The 21,567-nt window shown below is 45.4% G+C and overlaps 1 protein-coding gene across 1 annotated transcript in view; it reads left to right on the top strand.

Annotated features, from left to right (window-relative positions):
- CCDC158 (coiled-coil domain containing 158) overlaps positions 1-21,567 on the top strand; it is a 131,410-nt gene that overhangs the window by 72,738 nt on the left and 37,105 nt on the right. Inside the window, exons 15-18 of the mRNA XM_038759470.1 lie at positions 3,955-4,067; positions 6,530-6,688; positions 12,352-12,444; positions 14,607-14,723. Coding sequence (XP_038615398.1) covers positions 3,955-4,067; positions 6,530-6,688; positions 12,352-12,444; positions 14,607-14,723 — 482 coding nt within the window. The remainder of the gene's footprint in view (positions 1-3,954; positions 4,068-6,529; positions 6,689-12,351; positions 12,445-14,606; positions 14,724-21,567) is intronic.

Here is a 21,567-nt window from a genome sequence, read left to right as displayed (position 1 = left end):
TTTGTTCTCTGTCTCCCCCTTCTAGACCGTGAGCCCACTGTTGGGTAGGGACTGTCTCTAGATGTTGCCAACTTGTACTTCCCAAGCGCTTAGTACAGTGCTCTGCACACAGTAAGCGCTCAATAAATACGATTGACTGATTGATTCTCTGGGCCTCAGTGACCTCATCTGCAAAAATGGGGGTGAAGACTGTGAGCCCCCCGTGGGACAACCTGATCACCTTGTAACCTCCCCAGCGCTTAGAACAGTGCTTTGCACACGGTAAGCGCTTAATAAATGCCATCATTATTATTATCACAACCTGATCACCTTGTAACCTCCCCAGCGCTTAGAACAGTGCTTTGCACATAGTAAGCACCTAATAAATGCCATTATTATTATTATTATTATTATTTTTATCATGTTGGCAACTTGTACTTCCCAAGCACTTAGTACAGTGCTCTGCACACAGTAAAGGCTCAATAAATATGATTGAATTATTATTACAACCTGATCACCTTGTAACCTCCCCAGCACTTAGAACAGTGTTTTGCACATAGTAAGTGCTTAATAAATGCCATCGTCATTATTATTATTATTATCATGTTGCCAGCTTGTACTTCCCAAGCACTTAATACAGTGCTCTGCACACAGTAAGCACTCAATAAATACAATTGAATTATTATTACAACCTGATCACCTTGTAACCTCCCCAGCGCTTAGAACAGTGCTTTGCACATAGTAAGTGCTTAATAAATGCCATCATTATTATTATTATTACAACCTGATCACCTTGTAACTTCCCCAGCGCTTAGAACAGTGCCTTTGCACATAGTAAGTGCTTAATAAATGCCATCATTATTATTATTACAACCCGATCACCTTGTAACCTCCCCAGTGCTTAGAACAGTGCTTTGAATTCATTCATTCATTCATTCATTCACTTTGCACATAGTAAGCGCTTAATAAATGCCATCATCATTATTATTATTATTACTATTATTGCAACCCGATCACCTTGAAACCTCCCCAGCGCTTAGAAATGTGCTTTGCACATAGCAAGCACTTAATAAATGCCATTACTATTATTATTATTACAACCCGATCACCTTGTAGCCTCCCCAGTGCTTAGAACAGTGCTTTGCATTCATTCATTCATTCATTCATTCCTTCATTCATTCACTCTGCACATAGTAAGCACTTCATAAATGCCATTATTATTATTATTATTATTATTACAACCTGATCACCTTGTAGCCTCCCCAGCGCTTAGAACAGTGCTTTGCACATAGCAAGTGCTTAATAAATGCCATCATGATTATTATTATTACAACCCGATCACCTTGTAACCTCCCCAGCGCTTAGAACAGTGCTTTGCACATAGTAAGTGCTTAATAAATCCTATTATTATTATTATTATTACAACCTGATCACCTTGTAACCTCGCCAGCGCTTAGAACAGTGCTTTACATTCATTCATTCATTCATTCACTTTGCACATATTAAGTGCTTCATAAATGCCATCATTATTATTATTATTTTTATTACAACCCGATCACCTTGTAACCTCCCCAGCGCTTAGAACAGTGCTTTGCACAGAGTAAGCACTTAATAAATGCCATCATGATTATTATTATTACAACCCGATCACCTTGTAACCTCCCCAGCGTTTAGAACAGTGCTTTGCACATAGTAAGTGCTTAATAAATCCTATTATTATTATTATTATTACAACCTGATCACCTTGCAACCTCCCCAGCGCTTAGAACCGTGCTTTGCATTCATTCATTCATTCATTCACTTTGCACATAGTAAGTGCGTCATAAATGCCATCATCATTATTATTATTATTATTACAACCTGATCATCTTGTAACCTCCCCAGTGCTTAGAACAGTGCTTTGCACATAGTAAGTGCTTAATAAATCCTATTATTATTATTATTACAACCTGATCACCTTGCAACCTCCCCAGTGCTGAGAACAGTGCTTTGCATTCATTCATTCACTTTGCATATAGTAAGCGCTTCATAAATGCCATCACTATTATTATTATTATTATTACAACCCGATCACCTTGTAACCTCCCCAGGGCTCAGAACAGTGCTTTGCATTCATTCATTCATTCGTTCATTCATTCACTTTGCACATAGTAAGTGCTTAATAAATGCTTTAGAACAGTGCTTTGCACATAGTAAGCGCTTAATAAGTGCCATCATCATCATTATTATTATTATTACAACCCGATCACCTTGTAACCTCCCCGGTGCCCAGAACAGTGCTTTGCACACAGTAAGCGCTTAATAAATGCCATCATGATTATTATTATTACAACCCGATCACCTTGTAACCACCCCAGCGCTTAGAACAGTGCTTTGCATTCATTCATTCATTCATTCATTCATTCATTCATTCATTCACTTTGCACATAGTAAGCGCTTCATAAATGCCTTCGAACAGTGCTTTGCACATAGTAAGCCCTTCATAAATGCCATCATTATTATTATTATTACAACCCGATCACCTTGTAACCTCCCCAGCGCTTAGAACAGCGCTTTGCACATAGTAAGCGCTTCATAAAGCCATCATGATTATTATTATTACAACCCGATCACCTTGTATCCTCCCCAGTGCTTAGAACAGCGCTTTGCACATAGTAAGCGCTTCATAAAGCCATCATGATTATTATTATTACAACCCGATCACCTTGTAACCTCCCCAGCGCTTAGGACAGCGCTTTGCACATAGTAAGCGCTTCATAAATGCCATCATGATTATTACTATTACAACCCGATCACCTTGTAACCTCCCCAGCGCTCAGAACAGTGCCTTGCACATAGTAAGCGCTTCATAAATGCCATCATGATTATTATTATTATTACAACCCGATCACCTTGTAACCTCCCCAGCGCTCAGAACAGTGCTTTGCACACAGTAAGCACTTCATAAATGCCATCATGATTATTATTATTATTACAACCCGATCACCTTGTAACCTCCCCAGCGCTTAGAACAGTGCTTTGCACATAATAAGCACTTCATAAATGCCATCATGATTATTATTATTACAACCCGATCACCTTGTAACCTCCCCAGTTCTTAGAACAGTGCTTTGCACATAGTAAGCGCTTCATAAATGCCATCATGATTATTATTATTACAACCCGATCACCTTGTAACCTCCCCAGCGCTTAGAACAGTGCTTTGCACATAATAAGCACTTCATAAATGCCATCATGATTATTATTATTACAACCCGATCACCTTGTAACCTCCCCAGTTCTTAGAACAGTGCTTTGCACATAGTAAGCGCTTCATAAATGCCATCATGATTATTATTATTACAACCCGATCACCTTGTAACCTCCCCAGCGCTCAGAACAGTGCTTTGCACATAGTAAGCGCTTCATAAATGCCATCATGATTATTATTATTACAACCTGATCACCTTGTAACCTCCCCAGCACTTAGGACAGCGCTTTGCACATAGTAAGCGCTTCATAAATGCCATCATTATTATTATTATTGCAACCCCATCACCTTGTAACCTCCCCAGCGCTTAGAACAGGGCTTTGCACATAGTAAGCGCTTCATAAATGCCATCATGATTATTATTATTATTACAACCTGATCACCTTGTAACCTCCCCAGCGCTTAGGACAGCGCTTTGCACGTAGTAAGCACTTAATAAATGCCATTTTTTAATAAAAGTCAGCTGTCTCCCACTGGGGGTTCCCCTTCTGGAATGGGGGGCTTCGAGGGCGGGAGAGGAGGGTGGGTCCCGAGACAGAGAGGGTCCCCCCAGTAGCTTTCCCCCCAGCCCCCCACACCCTCAGCCATCTCTGTATGTCCCAGAGGGCCCGCATTGGAGACCCCCGAGGCCTACCGGGGGTCCCGGGGGTCCCGCTGGACCAGCCGACCTCCATCTGGGGACGTCAGGCACGCCGACCGTCCGTCGACAATCTCCATTTCCACAGCTCTGAAAGTCGCCATGGGAATGCAGAAACAAATCACCGCCAAGAGAGGACAAATAGATGCCCTGGAGAGCAAGATTCAGTTCTTGGAAGAGGCCATGGAAAACACATCTAAGGTCAGGAGGGCTCAATAACCATCATCATCATGTTGGTATTTCTTAAGCGCTTAACGATGTGCGAAGCGCTGGGGAGGATGCAAAGGGATCAGGTTGTCCCATGTGGGGCTCACAATCTTAATCCCCATTTTCCAGATGAGGGAACTGAGGCCCAGAGAAGTGAAGTGACTTCATTCAGTCATTCATTCAGTCAGTCGTATTTCTTGAGTGCTTACTGTGTGTGCGAAGTGACTTCATTCATTCATTCAATCGTATTTATTGAGCACTTACTGTGTGCAGAGCACTGTACTAAGCCCTTGGGAAGTCCAAGTTGGCAACATATAGAGACGGTCCCTACCCAACAGTGGGCTCACAGTCTAGAGGCTCAATAATAATAATCATTTTGGTATTTCTTAAGCGCTTACTATGTGCAAAGCACTGAGGAGGATACAAAGTGATCAGGTTGTCCCACGTGGGGCTCACAATCTTCATCCCCATTTTCCAGATGAGGGAACTGAGGCCCAGAGAAGTGAAGTGACTTCATTCATTCATTCAATCGTATTTATTGAGCGCTTACTGTGTTCAGAGCACCTGACTAAGCGCTTGGGAAGTCCAAGTTGGCAACATATAGAGACGGTCCCTACCCAACAGCGGGCTCACAGTCTAGAGGCTCAAGAAGCATCATCATCATTTTGGTATTTCTTAAGCGCTTACTTTGTGCAAAGCGCTGGGGAGGATGCAAAGTGATCAGGTTGTCCCATGTGGGGCTCACAATCTTCATCCCCATTTTCCAGATGAGGGAACTGAGGCCCAGAGAAGTGAAGTGACTTCATTCATTCATTCAATCGTATTTATTGAGCGCTTACTGTGTTCAGAGCACCTGACTAAGCGCTTGGGAAGTCCAAGTTGGCAACATAGAGAGACGGTCCCTACCCAACAGTGGGCTCACAGTCTAGAAGGGGGAGACAGAGAACAAAACCAGAAACATACTAACAAAATAAAATAAATAGACAAAATAAAATAAATAGTTTTATTTCAGAGAAGTCCTTCAGAGAAGTCTTCATCATCACCAGTGGTATTTAGAGAGAGCTTACTGTGTGCAGAGCACTGTACTAAGCGCTCAATAAATATGATTGATCGATTGATTGATTGACCGTCTCTAGATGTCGCCGACTTGGACTTCCCAAGCGCTTAGCCCAGTGCTCTGCACACAGCAAGCGCTCAATAAATACGATTCAGTGAATGAATGAATGAATGTTGGGTAGGGACCGTCCCTATCTGTTGCCAACTTGTCCTTCCCAAGCGCTTAGCCCAGTGCTCTGCACACAGCAAGCTCTCAATAAATACGATTGATTGATTGATTGACCGTCTCTAGATGTCGCTGACTTGGACTTCCCAAGCGCTTAGCCCAGTGCTCTGCGCACAGTAAGCGCTCAATAAATACGATTGAATGAATGAATGTTGGGTCGGGACCGTCCCTATATGTTGCCAACTTGTCCTTCCCAAGCGCTTAGCCCAGTGCTCTGCACACAGCAAGCGCTCAATAAATACGATTGATTGATTGATTGATTGACGGTCTCTAGATGTCGCCGACTTGGACTTCCCAAGCGCTTAGCCCAGTGCTCTGCACACAGCAAGCGCTCAATAAATACGATTGAATGAATGAATGTTGGGTCGGGACCGTCCCTATATGTTGCCAACTTGTCCTTCCCAAGCGCTTAGCCCAGTGCTCTGCACACAGCAAGCGCTCAATAAATACGATTGATTGATTGATTGATTGACGGTCTCTAGATGTCGCCGACTTGGACTTCCCAAGCGCTTAGCCCAGTGCTCTGCACACAGCAAGCGCTCAATAAATACGATTGAATGAATGAATGTTGGGTCGGGACCGTCCCTATATGTTGCCAACTTGTCCTTCCCAAGCGCTTAGCCCAGTGCTCTGCACACAGCAAGCGCTCAATAAATACGATCGATTGATTGATTGATTGACGGTCTCTAGATGTCGCCGACTTGGACTTCCCAAGCGCTTAGCCCAGTGCTCTGCACACAGCAAGCGCTCAATAAATACGATTGAATGAATGAATGTTGGGTTGGAACCGTCCCTATATGTTGCCAACTTGTCCTTCCCAAGCGCTTAGCCCAGTGCTCTGCACACAGTAAGCGCTCAGTAAATACGATCGATTGATTGATTGATTGACCGTCTCTAGATGTCGCCGACTTGGACTTCCCAAGCGCTTAGCCCAGTGCTCTGCACACAGCAAGCGCTCAGTAAATACGATTGATTGATTGACCGTCTCTAGATGTCGCCGACTTAGACTTCCCAAGCGCTTAGCCCAGTGCTCTGCACACAGCAAGTGCTCAATAAATACAGTTGAATGAATGAATGAACAAGCGAGGTTAAGTCGCTTGATGGTAGCAATCAGGGCGTCCCACCCTCAGACCATCCGATCGTCTCAGGGATTGTTTCTCCCCCTCAAATTTAGGAGAAGGATTTCCTCAGAGAAGAGAAGATGAAACTGAGCTTAGAACTGAACTCCATCGCCACGGAAAAAAACAAGATGGCAGGGGAGCTGGAGATCCTCAAATCTCAGGAGCGGCGTTTGAAGGAGAAGGTGGCAAACATGGAGAACGCCCTGGATAAGGTGCCCCGTACCTTTCCGCTTACAACGATTTAGCTTCTACCGGACTGATGCTTTAGTTGAAATTACTCCGGTCTGTCATTTTTACCGCTGATTTTTGACTCCGGCCCCCCATCCCCGTAACCCTAAGGCCGTCCCTCATCAATCAACCAATTAATCGTACTCGTTGAGCGCTTACTGTGTGCAGAGCACTGGACTAAGCGCTTGGGAAGGACAAGTTGGCAACACATAGAGACGGTCCCTACCCAACAGTGGGCTCACAGTCTAGAGCCCTGGGCGAAAGGGAACGTCGGAGAGACATTGCGCTCATTTAGGAATAGGCGCTTCAGGAAATTTGGGGAAACTTTTCCCGACCTCAGAAATGCTACCGGAGGACTCTGTCACTCAGTCAGTCAGTCGGTGGGGTTCACTCATTCGTTCATGCAATCGTATTTATTGAGCGCTTACTGTGTGCAGAGCACTGGACTAAGCGCTTGGGAAGGACAAGTTGGCAACATATAGGGACGGTCGCTACACAACATTCATTCATTCATTCATTCAATCGTATTTATTGAGCGCTTACTGTGGGCACAGCACTGGACTAAGTGCTTGGGAAGGACAAGTTGGCAACATATAGGGACGGTCCCTACCCAACATTCATTCATTCATTCATTCAATCGTATTTATTGAGCGCTTACTGTGTGCAGAGCACTGTGCTAAGCGCTTGGGAAGGACAAGTTGGCAATATCTAGAGACGGTCCCTACCCAACAGCGGGCTCACGGTCTAGAAGGGGGAGACGGACAACAAAGCAAAACATATTAACAAAATAAATAGAAAATATGGACAGATAAAATACAGTAATAAATATGTACAAACATATATACATATTCATTCATTCATTCAATCGTATTTATTGAGCGCTTACTGTGTGCAGAGCACTGTCCTAAGCGCTTGGGAAGTCCAAGTTGGCAACATCTAAAGACGGTCCCTACCCAACAGCGGGCTCACGGTCTAGAAGGGGGAGACGGACAACAAAACAAAACATATTAACAAAATAAATAGAATAAATATGGACAGATAAAATACAGTAATAAATACGTACAAACATATATACATATTCATTCATTCAATCGTATTTATTGAGCGCTTACTGTGGGCAGAGCACTGGACTAATTGCTTGGGAAGGACAAGTTGGCAACATCTAGGGACGGTCCCTACCCAACAGCGGGCTCGCAGTCTAGAAGGGGGAGACAGACAACAAAACAAAACATATTAACAAAATAAAATAAATAGAATAAGCATGTACAAATAAAATAAATAAATAAATAGAGTAATAAATGCATACAAACATATATACATATATCCAGGTGCTGTGGGGAGGAGAAGGAGGTAAGGCGGCGGGGGGAGAGGAAGTAGGGGGCTCAGTGTGGGAAGGCCTCCTGGGGGTGTTTATGGAGCGCTTACTTTGGGCAGAGCACTGTACTAAACCCTTAGGAGAGTATGATACGACAGAGTTGGTAGACACATTCCCTGCCCACAATGAGTTTACGGTCTAGTCCATTCGATCGTATTTATCGAGCGCTTGCCGTGTGCTTACGGTCTACGGTATTTATGATGGCATTAGTAAGCGCTTACTATGTGCAAAGCACTGTTCTACTAAGCATTGGGGGGGATACAAGGTGATCAAGGTTGTCCCACGGGGGGCTCACAGTCTTCATCCCCATTTTACAGATGAGGGAACGGAAGCTCAGAGAATAATAATAATAATAATAATGATAATAATAATGGCATTTATTAAGCGCTTACTATGTGCAAAGCACTCTTCTAAGCGCTGGGGGGGATACAAGGTGATCAGGTTGTCCCACGGGGGGCTCACAGTCTTAATCCCCATTTTACAGATGAGGTCACTGAGGCCCAGAGAATAATAATAATAATAATGGCATTTATTAAGCGCTTACTATGTGCCAAGCGCTGGGGAGGTTACAAGGTGATCAGGTTGTCCCACGGGGGGCTCCCAGTCTTCATCCCCATTTTCCAGATGAGGTTACTGAGGCCCAGAGAATAATAATAATAATAATAATAATAATGATGGCATTTATTAAGCGCTTACTATGTGCCAAGCACTGTTCTAAGCACTGGGGAGGTTACATGGTGATCAGGTTGTCCCACGGGAGGCTCCCAGTCTTCATCCCCATTTTCCAGATGAGGTCACTGAAGCCCAGAGAAGTGAAGTGACTTGCCCAAAGTCACCCAGCTGACAATTGGCACAGCCGGGATTTGAACCCATGACTCTGACTCCAAAGCCCAGGCTCTTTCCACTGAGCCTCGAGGGAAGTGAAGTGACTTGCCCAAGGTCACACAGCAGACACATGGCAGAGCCGGGATTAGAACCCATGACCTCCGACTCCCAAGCCCGGCCTCTGTCCACCGAGCCACGCCTGGGCCGAACTAAGACTGTGTTTTAGACAGTGAGCCCACTGTTGGGTAGGGACCGTCTCTATATGTTGCCAACTTGGACTTCCCAAGCGCTTAGTCCAGTGCTCTGCACACAGTAAGCACTCAATAAATACGATTGATGATGATTGATGATAAGCGCTTGGGAGAGTACAATACCACAGAGTTGGTAGACACGCTCCCTGCCCACAGCGAGCTTATGGTTTGCCACGTCATAATAATAATATGTTGCCAACTTGTCCTTCCCAAGCGCTTAGTCCAGTGCTCTGCACACAGTAAGTGCTCAATAGATATGATTGAATGAATAAATGACTAATAATAATGGTATTTATTAAGCACTTACTATGTGCAAAGTACTGTTCTAAGCGCTGAGCACTGTTCTGAGCGCTGACATGTCTGTCAATCAACCAATCAATCAATCAATCGTATTTATTGAGCACTTACTGTGTGCAGAGCACTGGACTAAGCGCTTGGGAAGTACAAGTTGGCAACATACAGAGACAGTCCCTCTGTCATCGACGTTGGGTCAAGGATTTGGGTTAAGGTGGGAGCTGGAATGTGTACCCGTTGTGGATGTGTATATATGTTTGTACATATTTATTACTCTATTTATTTATTTATTTTACTTGTGCATATCTATTCTATTTTATTTTGTTAGTACGTTTGGTTTATGTTGTCTGTCTCCCCCTTTTAGACTGTGAGCCCACTGTTGGGTAGGGACTGTCTCTATATGTTGCCAGCTTGTACTTCCCAAGGGCTTAGTACAGTGCTCTGCACATAGTAAGCGCTCAGTAAATACGATTGATGATGATGATGATAATTGGAGAAGCAGCGTGGCTCAGTCAATCAATCAATCGTATTTATTGAGCGCTTACTGTGTGCAGAGCACTGTACTGAGCGCTTGGAAAGTACAAGTTGGCAACATCTAGAGATGGTCCCTACCCAACAGTGGGCTCACAGTCTAAAAGGGGGAGACAGAGAACATGAACCAAACATACTAACAAAATAAAATAAATAGAATAGATATGTACAAGTGAAATAAATAGAGTAATAAATATGTACACACATATATACATATATGCAGGTGCTGTGGGGAAGGGAAGGTGCTCAGTGGAAAGAGCACAGACTTTGGAGTCAGTGGTCATGGGTTCAAATCCCGGCTCCGCCACTTGTCAGCTGGGTGGCTTTGGGCGAGTCAGTTCACTTCTCTGGGCCTCAGTTCCCTCATCTGTAAAATGGGGATGAAGACTGGGAGCCCCCCGTGGGACAACCTGATTACCGTATTTCTCCCCGGTGCTTAGAACAGTGCTTGGCACATAGTAAGCGCTTAATAAATGCCATTATTATTATTATTATTATTATTAATTGGATGTTTAAAAAAACTGGGAAAGGAACTCAGTATAAGGATGTACACACAAGTGCTATAGTCATTCATTCATTGTCGTATTTATTGAGCGCTTACTGTGAGTGGACCATTGCACTGAGTGCAATAAAACAATAAACAGTCGCATTCCCTGCCGACAGTGAGCTTCCAGTCTAGAGGGGGAGAGAGAAATAAATATGAGTTCATTGTCGTATTTATTGAGCGCTTACTGTGAGCGGACCACTGCACTGAGGGCAATAAAACAATAAACAGTCGCATTTCCTGCCGACAGTGAGCTTCCAGTCTAGAGGGGGAGAGAGAAATAAATATAAGTGAGTTCGTTGTTGTATTTATTGAGCGCTTACTGTGAGCGGACCACTGCACTAAGAGTGCAGTAAAACAATAAACAGTCGCATTCCCTGCCAACAGTGAGCTTCCAGTCTAGGGGGGGAGAGAGAAATAAATATGTGAGTTCGTTGTCGTATTCATTGAGCGCTTACTGTGAGCAGACCACTGCACTGAGTGGAATAAAACAATAAACAGTCACATTCCCTGCCGACAGTGAGCTTCCAGTCTAGAGCGGGGAGAGAAATAAATATAAGTGAATTCATTGTCGTATTTATTGAGCGCTTACTGTGAGCGGACCAAAGCACTGAGTGCAATAAAACAAGAAACAGTCACATTCCCTGCCGACAGTGAGCTTCCAGTCTAGAGAGGGAGAGAGAAATAAATATGTGAGCAAATTACAGATATGTGCATAACTGCTGTGAGGCTGGGAGAGTTAGGGAGCAAATTAGGGTGACAAAAAAAAGGAGTGGGAGAGAGGAAATGGAAGCTTAGTCAGAGAAGCTTAGTCCAGTGCTCTGCACACCGTAAGCGCTCAATAAATACGATTGAATGAATGAGTAGCATGGCTCAGTGGAAAGAGCCCGGGCTTGGGAGTCCGAGGTCATGGGTTCTAATCCCAGCTCCGCCACTTGTCAGCCGTGTGACTTTGGGCCAGTCACTTCCCTTCTCTGGGCCTCAGTTCCCTCATCTGTAAAATGGGGATGAAGACTGTGAGCCCCACGTGGGACAACCTGATCTCCTTGTATCTCCCTCAGCGCTCAGAACAGTGCTTGGCACATAGTAAGCGCTTAACAAATACCATCATCATCATTATTATTAGAAGGCTTCTTGGAGGAGATGTGCCTTTGATGAGGCATTGAATCGTAATAATAATAATAATAATGGCATTTATTAAGCAGTTAGTATGTGCAAAGCACTGTTCTAAGCGCTGGGGAGGTTACGAGGTGATCAGGTTGTCCCACGGGAGGCTCCCAGTCTTAATCCCCATTTTCCAGATGAGGTCACTGAGGCCCAGAGAAGTGAAGCGACTTGCCCAAAGTCACCCAGCTGACAATGGGCGGAGCTGAGATTCGAACCCGTGACCTCTGACTCCAAAGCCCGGGCTCTTTCCATTGAGCCACGCTGCTTCTCTAATCATCTGTTAGAGATTAATCGTCTGTTGGAGAATAATTGTCAGCTCTAGGGGTGAGGTGAATACCTAAATCCTTAGGATTTAGGAAGGGATCCCCCCTTCTAGACTGTGAGCCCACTGTTGGGTAGGGACCGTCTCTATATGTTGCCAACTTGGACTTCCCAAGCGCTTAGTACAGTGCTCTGCACACAGTAAGCGCCCAATAAATACGATCGATTGATTTATTGATTAGGAGCTCGGACTAAGTACTTGAGTGAAGCGGTAGGATGGGAAAATTGGGCTTGGGAGGGAATTGAGGGGTTTATCCAGGAAGGCTTCCTTGAGGAGACGATAGGGCTTTGAAGACGGGGAAAGTGGTGGTTAAAATGAACGTGTTTGGTCCGCTATAGGCCTCGTTGCAGTTTGCAGAATGTCAAGACATCATTTTGCGTCAGGAACAAGAGTCGGTGCGCTTAAAACTCCAACAAACTTTGGATGTGAAAGTAAGTTCTTCCTAACAAATTGCTCACGAGCCGAAAGAATGTACGTTTTCTCCGTGTTTGTCGTCCTTAAGCTTTTTCAGACTCCGCTTGCGATGCTTCCCCGCTCTGATCTCAGATTGCCAATTCAAGCGATGTGTTTGAAAGCTGTTTTGGCATCAGTCATACTAATAATGGTATTTAAGTGTGCTCCGCCTCCTAAGTGCCCCAGACTGAGCCCCTTTTCTCCTCTCCTCCTCCCCATCATCATCATCATCATCGATTGTATTTATTGAGCGCTTACTGTGTGCAGAGCACTGTACTAAGCTCTTGGGAAGTACAAGTTGGCAACATATAGAGACAGTCCCTACCCAACAGTGGGCTCACAGTCTAAAAGGGGGAGACAGAGAACAAAACCAAACATACTAACAAAATAAAATAAATAGAATAGATATGTACAAGTAAAATAAATAAATACATAAATAGAGTAATAAATAATCCCCCGGCCCTACCTCCTTCCCCTCCCCACAGCACCTGTATATATGTTTGGACAGATTTATTACTCAATTTATTTTACTTGTCCATATTTACTATTCTATTTATTTTGTTAATGATGTGCATTTAGCCTTAATTCTGTTTGTTTTGACAACTTGACCCCTGTCCACATGTTTTGTTCTGTTGTCTGTCTCCCCCTTCTAGACTGTGAGCCCGTTGTCGGGTAGGGACCATCTCTATATGTTGCCGACTTGCACTTCCCAAGTGCTTAGTACAGTGCTCTGCACACAGTAAGCGCTCAATAAATACGATTGAATGAATGAATGAGGGGGACGCAAGAAGATGAGATCAGACACAGTCCTTGTCTCACACAGGACCCAGAGTCTAGACTGTGAGCCCACTGTTGGGTAGGGACCGTCTCTATATGTTGCCAACTTGGACTTCCCAAGCGCTTAGTACAGTGCTCTGCACACAGTAAGCGCTCAATAAATATGACTGAATGAATGAATGAATAAGAGAGAGGGAGAACAGGTAATCTTATCCCCATTTTACAGACAAGGAAACTAATAAGAAAAATAATGATTATGGAATTTGTTAAGCACTTACTATGTGCCAAGCACTGTCCTAAGCCCTGGAGTAGATACAAGGTAATCAGGTTGTCCCACGTGGGGCTCACAGTCTTCATCCCCATTTTACAGGTGAGGTAACTGAGGCACAGAGAAGTTAAGCGACTTGCTCGAGGTCACACAGCAGACAAGTGGGGGAGACGGGATTAGAACCCACGACCTCTGACTCCCAAGCCCGGGATCTTTCCACTGAGCCCCGTTGCTTCTCTTAGCATAAAGAAGTAAAACTTAATGATGTGCATCTATGTATAATTAGAGGTAATGAGAGAAGCAGCGTGGTCCAGTAGAAAGAGCCCGGGCTTGGGAGTCAGAGGTCATGGGTTCAAATCCCGAGTCCGCCAACTGTCACCTGGGTGACTTTGGGCAAGTCACTCAACTTCTCTGTGCCTCAGTTACCTCATCTGTAAAATGGGGATTAAAACTGTGAGCCCCCCATGGGACAACCTGATCACCTTGTAACCTCCCCAGCGTTTGGTTTTGTCTCCCCCTTTTAAACTGTGAGTCCACTGTTGGGTAGGGACTGTCTCTATATGTTGCCAATTTGTACTTCCCAAGCGCTTAGTACAGTGCTCTGCACACAGTAAGCGCTCAATAAATACGATTGATGATGATGATGCTTTGCACATAGTAAGCACTTAACAAATACCATCATTATTATTATTATTATAATCCTATTTATCTATTTTGATGGTAATGATTTGTTTTGTTGTCCTTCTCCCCCTTCTAGACTGTGAGCCCGCTGTTGGGTAGGGACCATCTCTAGATAATAATAATAATAATAATAATAATAATAATGGCATTTATTAAGATGCTGCCAACTTGTACTTCCCAAGTGCTTAGTGCAGTGTTGTGCACACAGTAAGCGCTCAATAAATATGACTGAATGAAGGAATGAATTAAAATGACGGAGCAGGCCAGTGATGGAGCTGGGTCACAGATACCGCTGTCATTATTATCTATAAATACGATTGATTGATCGACGGACGGACGGCCGATCTGAGCCGGTGACGGCCTGACAGACCGTCTGATGTCCCACTTTTCCGTGTCTCTCGTTTTCTCCGGCAGGAGCTTCGAGGCCCGGGATACTCCTCGGGCTCTTCCACAAAGCAGAGGCTGCCACCATCCTCGCCCGTCCCGCGCCCGGCCTCTTCTATCCGTTCTTCCCTGAGCTACACAACTACTGTAAGCCCCTGGTCGCTCTCCGTGCGTCTGATTTTGATTTTTAGTTGAGGGGAAGGAGGGAAAACAGCAAGGGGGTATCTAGGGACAGCTTCAGTTTGGGCCCAACAGAGACTCCACAGCTTTCTCCATGAGGTAGAGAGGGAAAATTAATAATAATAATAGTAATGGCATTTATTAAGCACTATGTGCAAAGCACTAAATAACACCAGATTAGACAAGCAATTTTCTCTCCAGTTAAGGTGTGACTTTTCTTTCCCCACCCCCCCGAAAACGTTCAGTGATACCTCATGAGGCTGACAGCAAATTACGACGGTAGAAAAAATTCAAATGTAAAATTCTCCAGTTGTGAGAGGGTCAGAGCTATAGGCTTTCAAGGTAACTTCAGAGGGAACTAAAATAGGCAGCGCTTAAAAAGGAAAGGCCAAGTGGGGTATATTTATATTTTGACTGTGAGCCCACTATTGGGTAGGGACTGTCTCTATCTGTTGCCAACTTGTACTTCCCAAGCGCTTAGTACAGTGCTCTGCACACAGTAAGTGCTCAATAAATATGATTGATGATGATGATTTAATTCTCCTTTACCAGGAGCTCTGTTAGGAGACCTAGCCTAGGAGACCTAATTCAATTTATCGAATCGTATTTACTCAAAACTCGAGTGTTTGAATTTTCTCTCCCACTAAAGTCCATCGTTTTTTCCCTTGTAAGGATTTCCAGTGATTTTTTTTTTCATTTTTTAACAGCTCAGCAACAAAGTATGCAAAATCTTAGTGCCCAGGGACCTCTCAGAATTGTTTTCTTCAGTGGTTTTCGTTAAACACTTACTACATCCTAAGCACTGTTCTAAGCGCTGGGTCTATATAATAATAATAATAATAATAATGGTATTTATTAAACTCTTACTATGTGCAAAGCACTGTTCTAAGCGCTGGGGGGGATACAAGGTGATCAGGTTGTCCCACGGGGGGCTTACCGCCTTAATCCCCATTTTACAGATGAGGGAACTGAGGCACAGAGGAGTTAAGTCTTTTAGACTGTGAGCCCACTGTTGGGTAGGGGCTGTCTCTATATGTTGCCAACTTGTACTTCCCAAGCACTTAGTACAGTGCTCTGCACACAGTAAGCGCTCAATAAATACGATTGATTGATTGATTGATTAAGTGGCTCACCCACGGTCACACAGCTAAGTGGAGGGACAGGGATTTGAACCCAAGCCCACGCTTTTTCCACTGGGCCACACTGCTTCTCTTATTAATACAAGAGCTTACAGATTAATCAAGTTACAAGTTGATACAAGTTAATGAGGCCGGATACAATCCCCATCGCCCATAGGGCTCACATTTTAATTTCAATTTTTCGGCTCGTCTCCCTGTGGTATTTTACCGCATGTCAGAATTAGTAGCAAATAGCGATAGCTCTAATAACCAAATGGAAGGAAGAAGAGCAACAGGGCAAAATCCAAGGCAAATGTGCAGATGTGAATTTCCGAATGCGAAATGAAATTCCCCGATGCAGATTTTATGATCATCATCATCATCAATCGTATTTATTGAGCGCTTACTATGTGCAGAGCACTGTACTAAGCGCTTGGGAAGTACAAATTGGCAACATATAGAGACGGTCCCCACCCAACAGTGGGCTCACAGTCTAAAAGGGGGAGACAGAGAACAAAACCAAGCATACTAACAAAATAAAATAAATAGAAGAGATATGTACAAGTAAAATAAATAAATAAATAAAAAGAGTAATAAATATGTACAAATATGATGCAAAATGAAAATCGAGATGGTAGTCGTGCTTAGCATTTAGAAAGGGAACGTTTCTTTATTCTGGAATATTCTGCTGTCATTTAGGGCAGTTGCTGGTTTATTGGCAGGTGTAATTCATTCCCCGCCAATTCCCTGCCACGTGGGAACAGGACGGAACGGATACACCGGGCTAAGAAGGCCCCAACTGGCCAAGGGGCCGCAATTTGGATTTTCTTCAGACGAGTCAGTCCATCGATCGTATTTATTGAGCGCTCACCGGGTGCAGAGCGCTGTACTAAGCACTCGGGAGAGTACGATAGAACAGATACGTCCCTTGCCCACAATGAGATTACAGACTAACTGTCTTCGTGTGCCGTAGGGGTCTGATTTCCGATGGCCAATCGAGAAATCCAAAAGAACGCTGCTGTCATCATCATCAATCGTATTTATTGAGCGCTTACTATGTGCAGAGCACTGTATTAAGCGCTTGGGAAGTACAAATTGGCAACATATAGAGACAGTCCCTACCCAACAGTGGGCTCACAGTCTAAAAGACTGTCGGTTATTCAGTTCAATTTATGGAGCACTTTCGGTGTGCGGAGCACTGTACTAAGCGCTTGGGAGAGAACAGTCTAAAAATAAACAGGCGCGTTCCCCGCCCGCAGTGATCTTACAGTCTAGAGGAGGAGACGGACATTAATCTAAATAAATAAATTACAGATATGGACGCAAATTTCAGTGATCTGACATGGCTCCAAGATAAGCCCAAGTCCATTTTTTAAAAATGGTATTTGTTCAGTGCTTACTGGACTGTACTAAGCGCTGGGGTAGATACAGGGTCATCAGGTTGTCCCCCACGGGGCTCACAGTCTTAATCCCCATTTTCCAGATGAGGTGACTAGTGAGAAAAGTGAGAAGACTAGTAAAGTGAGAAGCAGCGTGGCTCAGTGGAAAGAGCCCGGGCTTTGGAGTCGTGGGTTGTGGGTTCGAATCCCGGCTCGGCCACTCGTCAGCTGTGTGACTTTGGGCAAGTCACTTGACTTCATTCATCATCAATCGTATTTATTGAGCGCTTACTACGTGCAGAGCACTCTACTAAGCGCTTGGGAAGTACAAATTGGCAACATATAGAGACAGTCCCTACCCAACAGCGGGGTCACAGTCTAAAAGGGGGAGACAGAGAACAAAACCAAACATACTAACAAAATAAAATAAATAGAATAATAATAATAATGATGGCGTTTATTAAGCGCTTACTATGTGCAAAGCACTGTTCTAAGCGCTGGGGTAGATACAAGGTAATCAAGTTGTCCCACGTGGGGCTCACAGACTTAATCCCCAGAATAGATAGGTACGAGTCAAATAAATACTTCTCTGGGCCTCAGTTCCCTCATCTGGAAAATGGGGATGAAGACCGGGAGCCCCCCGGGGGACAAGCTGATCTGCTCGTAAGCTCTCCAGCGCTTAGAACAGCGCTTTGCACATCGGAAGCGCTTAACAGATGCCGTCATTATTCTTCTTTTTACTAGCTGAAGGTCACACAGCGGACAGGTGGCAGAGCCGGGATCAGAGCCCGGGTGTTTCCGACTCGCAGGCCTGTCTTCTGTTTGCTAGGCCATTTCAGTCCTCCTCCCCACCCTCTGGCAGACCCTCCAAACCCAGCATAGGCCGTTTAGTAAGTAGCTTGAAAAACAAATATTTTCAGAAGGAAATCACCCCCCAGTTGGGATTCCGATCGGTCTCCGAAGCACCCGGCGCTTTCCTGGGAGACTTTCGGCACCTGGCAGGAGCCCCTCTGGCTCCCCGCCCTCCCCCCACCCCGCCGTTGCCCCTACTCCCCCACTTTCCAGATCATCATCATCATCATCAGTCGTATTTATTGAGCGCTTACTATGTGCAGAGCACTGGACTAAGCGCTTGGGAAGGACGAGTTGGCAACATATAGAGACGGTCCCTACCCAACAGTGGGCTCGCAGGCTAGAAGGGGGAGATCAACAGCTGATCAGTTGGGAAGCAGCGGGGCTCAGTGGAAGGAGCCCGGGCTTCGGAGTCAGAGGTCACGGGTTCAAATCCCGGCTCCGCCGACTGTCAGCTGGGTGGCTTTGGGCAAGTTGCTTCACTTCTCTGGGCCTCAGTGACCTCATCTGGAAAATGGGGATGAAGACTGGGAGCCCCCCGTGGGACAACCTCATCACCTTGTAACCTCCCCAGCGCTTAGAACAGTGCTTGGCACATAGTAAGCGCTTAATAAATGCCATCATTATTATTATTATTATTATTATTCTCTGGGCCTCAGTGACCTCATCTGGAAAATGGGGATGAAGACTGGGAGCCCCCCGTGGGACAACCTCATCACCTTGTAACCTCCCCAGCGCTTAGAACAGTGCTTGGCACATAGTAAGCGCTTAATAAATGCCATCATTATTATTATTATTATTATTATTCTCTGGGCCTCAGTGACCTCATCTGGAAAATGGGGATGAAGACTGGGAGCCCCCCATGGGACAACCTGATCATCTTGTAACCTCCCCAGCGCTTAGAACAGTGCTTTGCACATAGTAAGCGCTTAATAAATGCCATCATTATTATTATTATTATTCTCTGGGCCTCAGTGACCTCATCTGGAAAATGGGGATGAAGACTGGGAGCCCCCCGTGGGGCAACCTGATCACCTTGTAACCTCCCCAGCGCTTAGAACAGTGTTTGGCACATAGTAAGCGCTTAATAAATGCCATCATCATTATTATTATTATTATTCTCTGGGCCTCAGTGACCTCATCTGGAAAAGGGGGATGAAGACTGGGAGCCCCCCGTGGGGCAACCTGATCACCTTGTAACCTCCCCAGCGCTTAGAACAGTGCTTGGCACATAGTAAGCGCTTAATAAGTGCCATAGTTATTATTATTATCAGTTAATTTCCCTCAAGGAGCCGCCGTCTCCTAGTAGGAACGCAGAAGCAGTGTGGCCAAGGGGCTAGAGCCCGGGCTTGGGAATCAGAAGGACCTGGGTTCCAGTCCCGGCTCCGCCACCTGTCTGCTCTGTGATCCTGGACAAGTCACTTAGCTTCTCTGAGCCTCAGTTCCCTCATCTGTAAAATGGGGATTAAGCCTGTGAGCCCCACGTGGGATAACCTGATCACCTTGTATCCCCCCAGCGCTTAGAACAGTGCTTTGCACATAGTAAGTGCTTAATAAATGCCATTATTATTATGATTACTATTATTCTCTGGGTCTCAGTGACCTCATCTGGAAAATGGGGATGAAGACTGGGAGCCCCCCGTGGGACAACCTGATCACCTTGTAACCTCCCCAGCGCTTAGAACAGTGCTTGGCACATAGTAAGCGCTTAATAAGTGCCATAGTTATTATTATTATCAGTTAATTTCCCTCAAGGAGCCGCCGTCTCCTAGTAGGAACGCAGAAGCAGTGTGGCCAAGGGGCTAGAGCCCGGGCTTGGGAATCAGAAGGACCTGGGTTCCAGTCCCGGCTCCGCCACCTGTCTGCTCTGTGATCCTGGACAAGTCACTTAGCTTCTCTGAGCCTCAGTTCCCTCATCTGTAAAATGGGGATTAAGCCTGTGAGCCCCACGTGGGATAACCTGATCACCTTGTATCCCCCCAGCGCTTAGAACAGTGCTTTGCACATAGTAAGTGCTTAATAAATGCCATTATTATTATGATTACTATTATTCTCTGGGTCTCAGTGACCTCATCTGGAAAATGGGGATGAAGACTGGGAGCCCCACGTGGGACAACCTGATCACCTTGTAACCTCCCCAGCACTTAGAACAGTGCTTTGCACATAGAAAGCGCTTAATAAGTGCCGTCGTTATTATTATTATCAGTTAATTTCCCTCAAGGAGCCACCGTCTCCTAGTAGGAACGCCGAAGCAGCGTGGCCTAGGGGCTACAGCCCGGGCTTGGGAATCAGAAGGACCTGGGTTCTAGTCCCGGCTCCGCCACCTGTCTGCTCTGTGATCCTGGACAAGTCACTTAGCTTCTCTGAGCCTCAGTTCCCTCATCTGTAAAATGGGGATTAAGCCTGTGAGCCCCCCGTGGGACAACCTGATCACCTTGTATCCCCCCAGCGCTTAGAACAGTGCTTTGCACATAGTAAGTGCTTAATAAATGCCATTATTATTATGATTACTATTATTCTCTGGGTCTCAGTGACCTCATCTGGAAAATGGGGATGAAGACTGGGAGCCCCACGTGGGACAACCTGATCACCTTGTAACCTCCCCAGCACTTAGAACAGTGCTTTGCACATAGAAAGCGCTTAATAAGTGCCGTCGTTATTATTATTATCAGTTAATTTCCCTCAAGGAGCCACCGTCTCCTAGTAGGAACGCCGAAGCAGCGTGGCCTAGGGGCTACAGCCCGGGCTTGGGAATCAGAAGGACCTGGGTTCCAGTCCCGGCTCCGCCACCTGTCTGCTCTGTGATCCTGGACAAGTCACTTAGCTTCTCTGAGCCTCAGTTCCCTCATCTGTAAAATGGGGATTAAGCCTGTGAGCACCCCATGGGACAACCTGATCACCTTGTATCCCCCCAGTGCTTGGCACATAGTAAGCGCTTAACAAAATGCCATCATTACTATTACTTCACTTCTCTGGGCCTCAGTTCCCTCATCTATAAAGTGGGGATTAAGACTGAGAGCCCAATGTGTTACACGGACCGCGTCCAACCCGATGACCTGGTATCAACCCCAGTGCTTAGCACGTAGTAAGCGCTTCACAAATGCCGGAGTTATTATTATTAAGCCCGAGAGACCCCGGTCAGCCCGCGGCTCGGAATAGAACAGCCTGCTCGTCCGAATGAGCTCAGTGATTTATTTTTAGCGCCCGTAGCTCACCCCCTCAGCCCGGGAAAGAAGGCGGAGGGCAAGATGGAGGTTCACAGGCCTCCCCTGGCGATCACATAGCTCGTCCCAATCAACCAATCAATCGATCGTATTTATTGAGCGCTTACTATGTGCAGAGCACCGTACGAAGCGCTTGGGAAGTACACACTGGCAACACATTGTCTCATGGGGCCTCTGCCTTTGGCTGGAAGGCAGATAGCCCCTCACGAAAGCCCACCGGGCATAGCTAGCCCAAGAT

The sequence above is a fragment of the Tachyglossus aculeatus genome, chromosome 17, assembly GCF_015852505.1.
Source record: "Tachyglossus aculeatus isolate mTacAcu1 chromosome 17, mTacAcu1.pri, whole genome shotgun sequence".
NCBI lineage: Eukaryota > Metazoa > Chordata > Mammalia > Monotremata > Tachyglossidae > Tachyglossus > Tachyglossus aculeatus.
The sequence above is the reverse complement of the archived record's forward strand: the minus strand, read 5'-3'. Positions and strand labels throughout refer to the sequence as shown.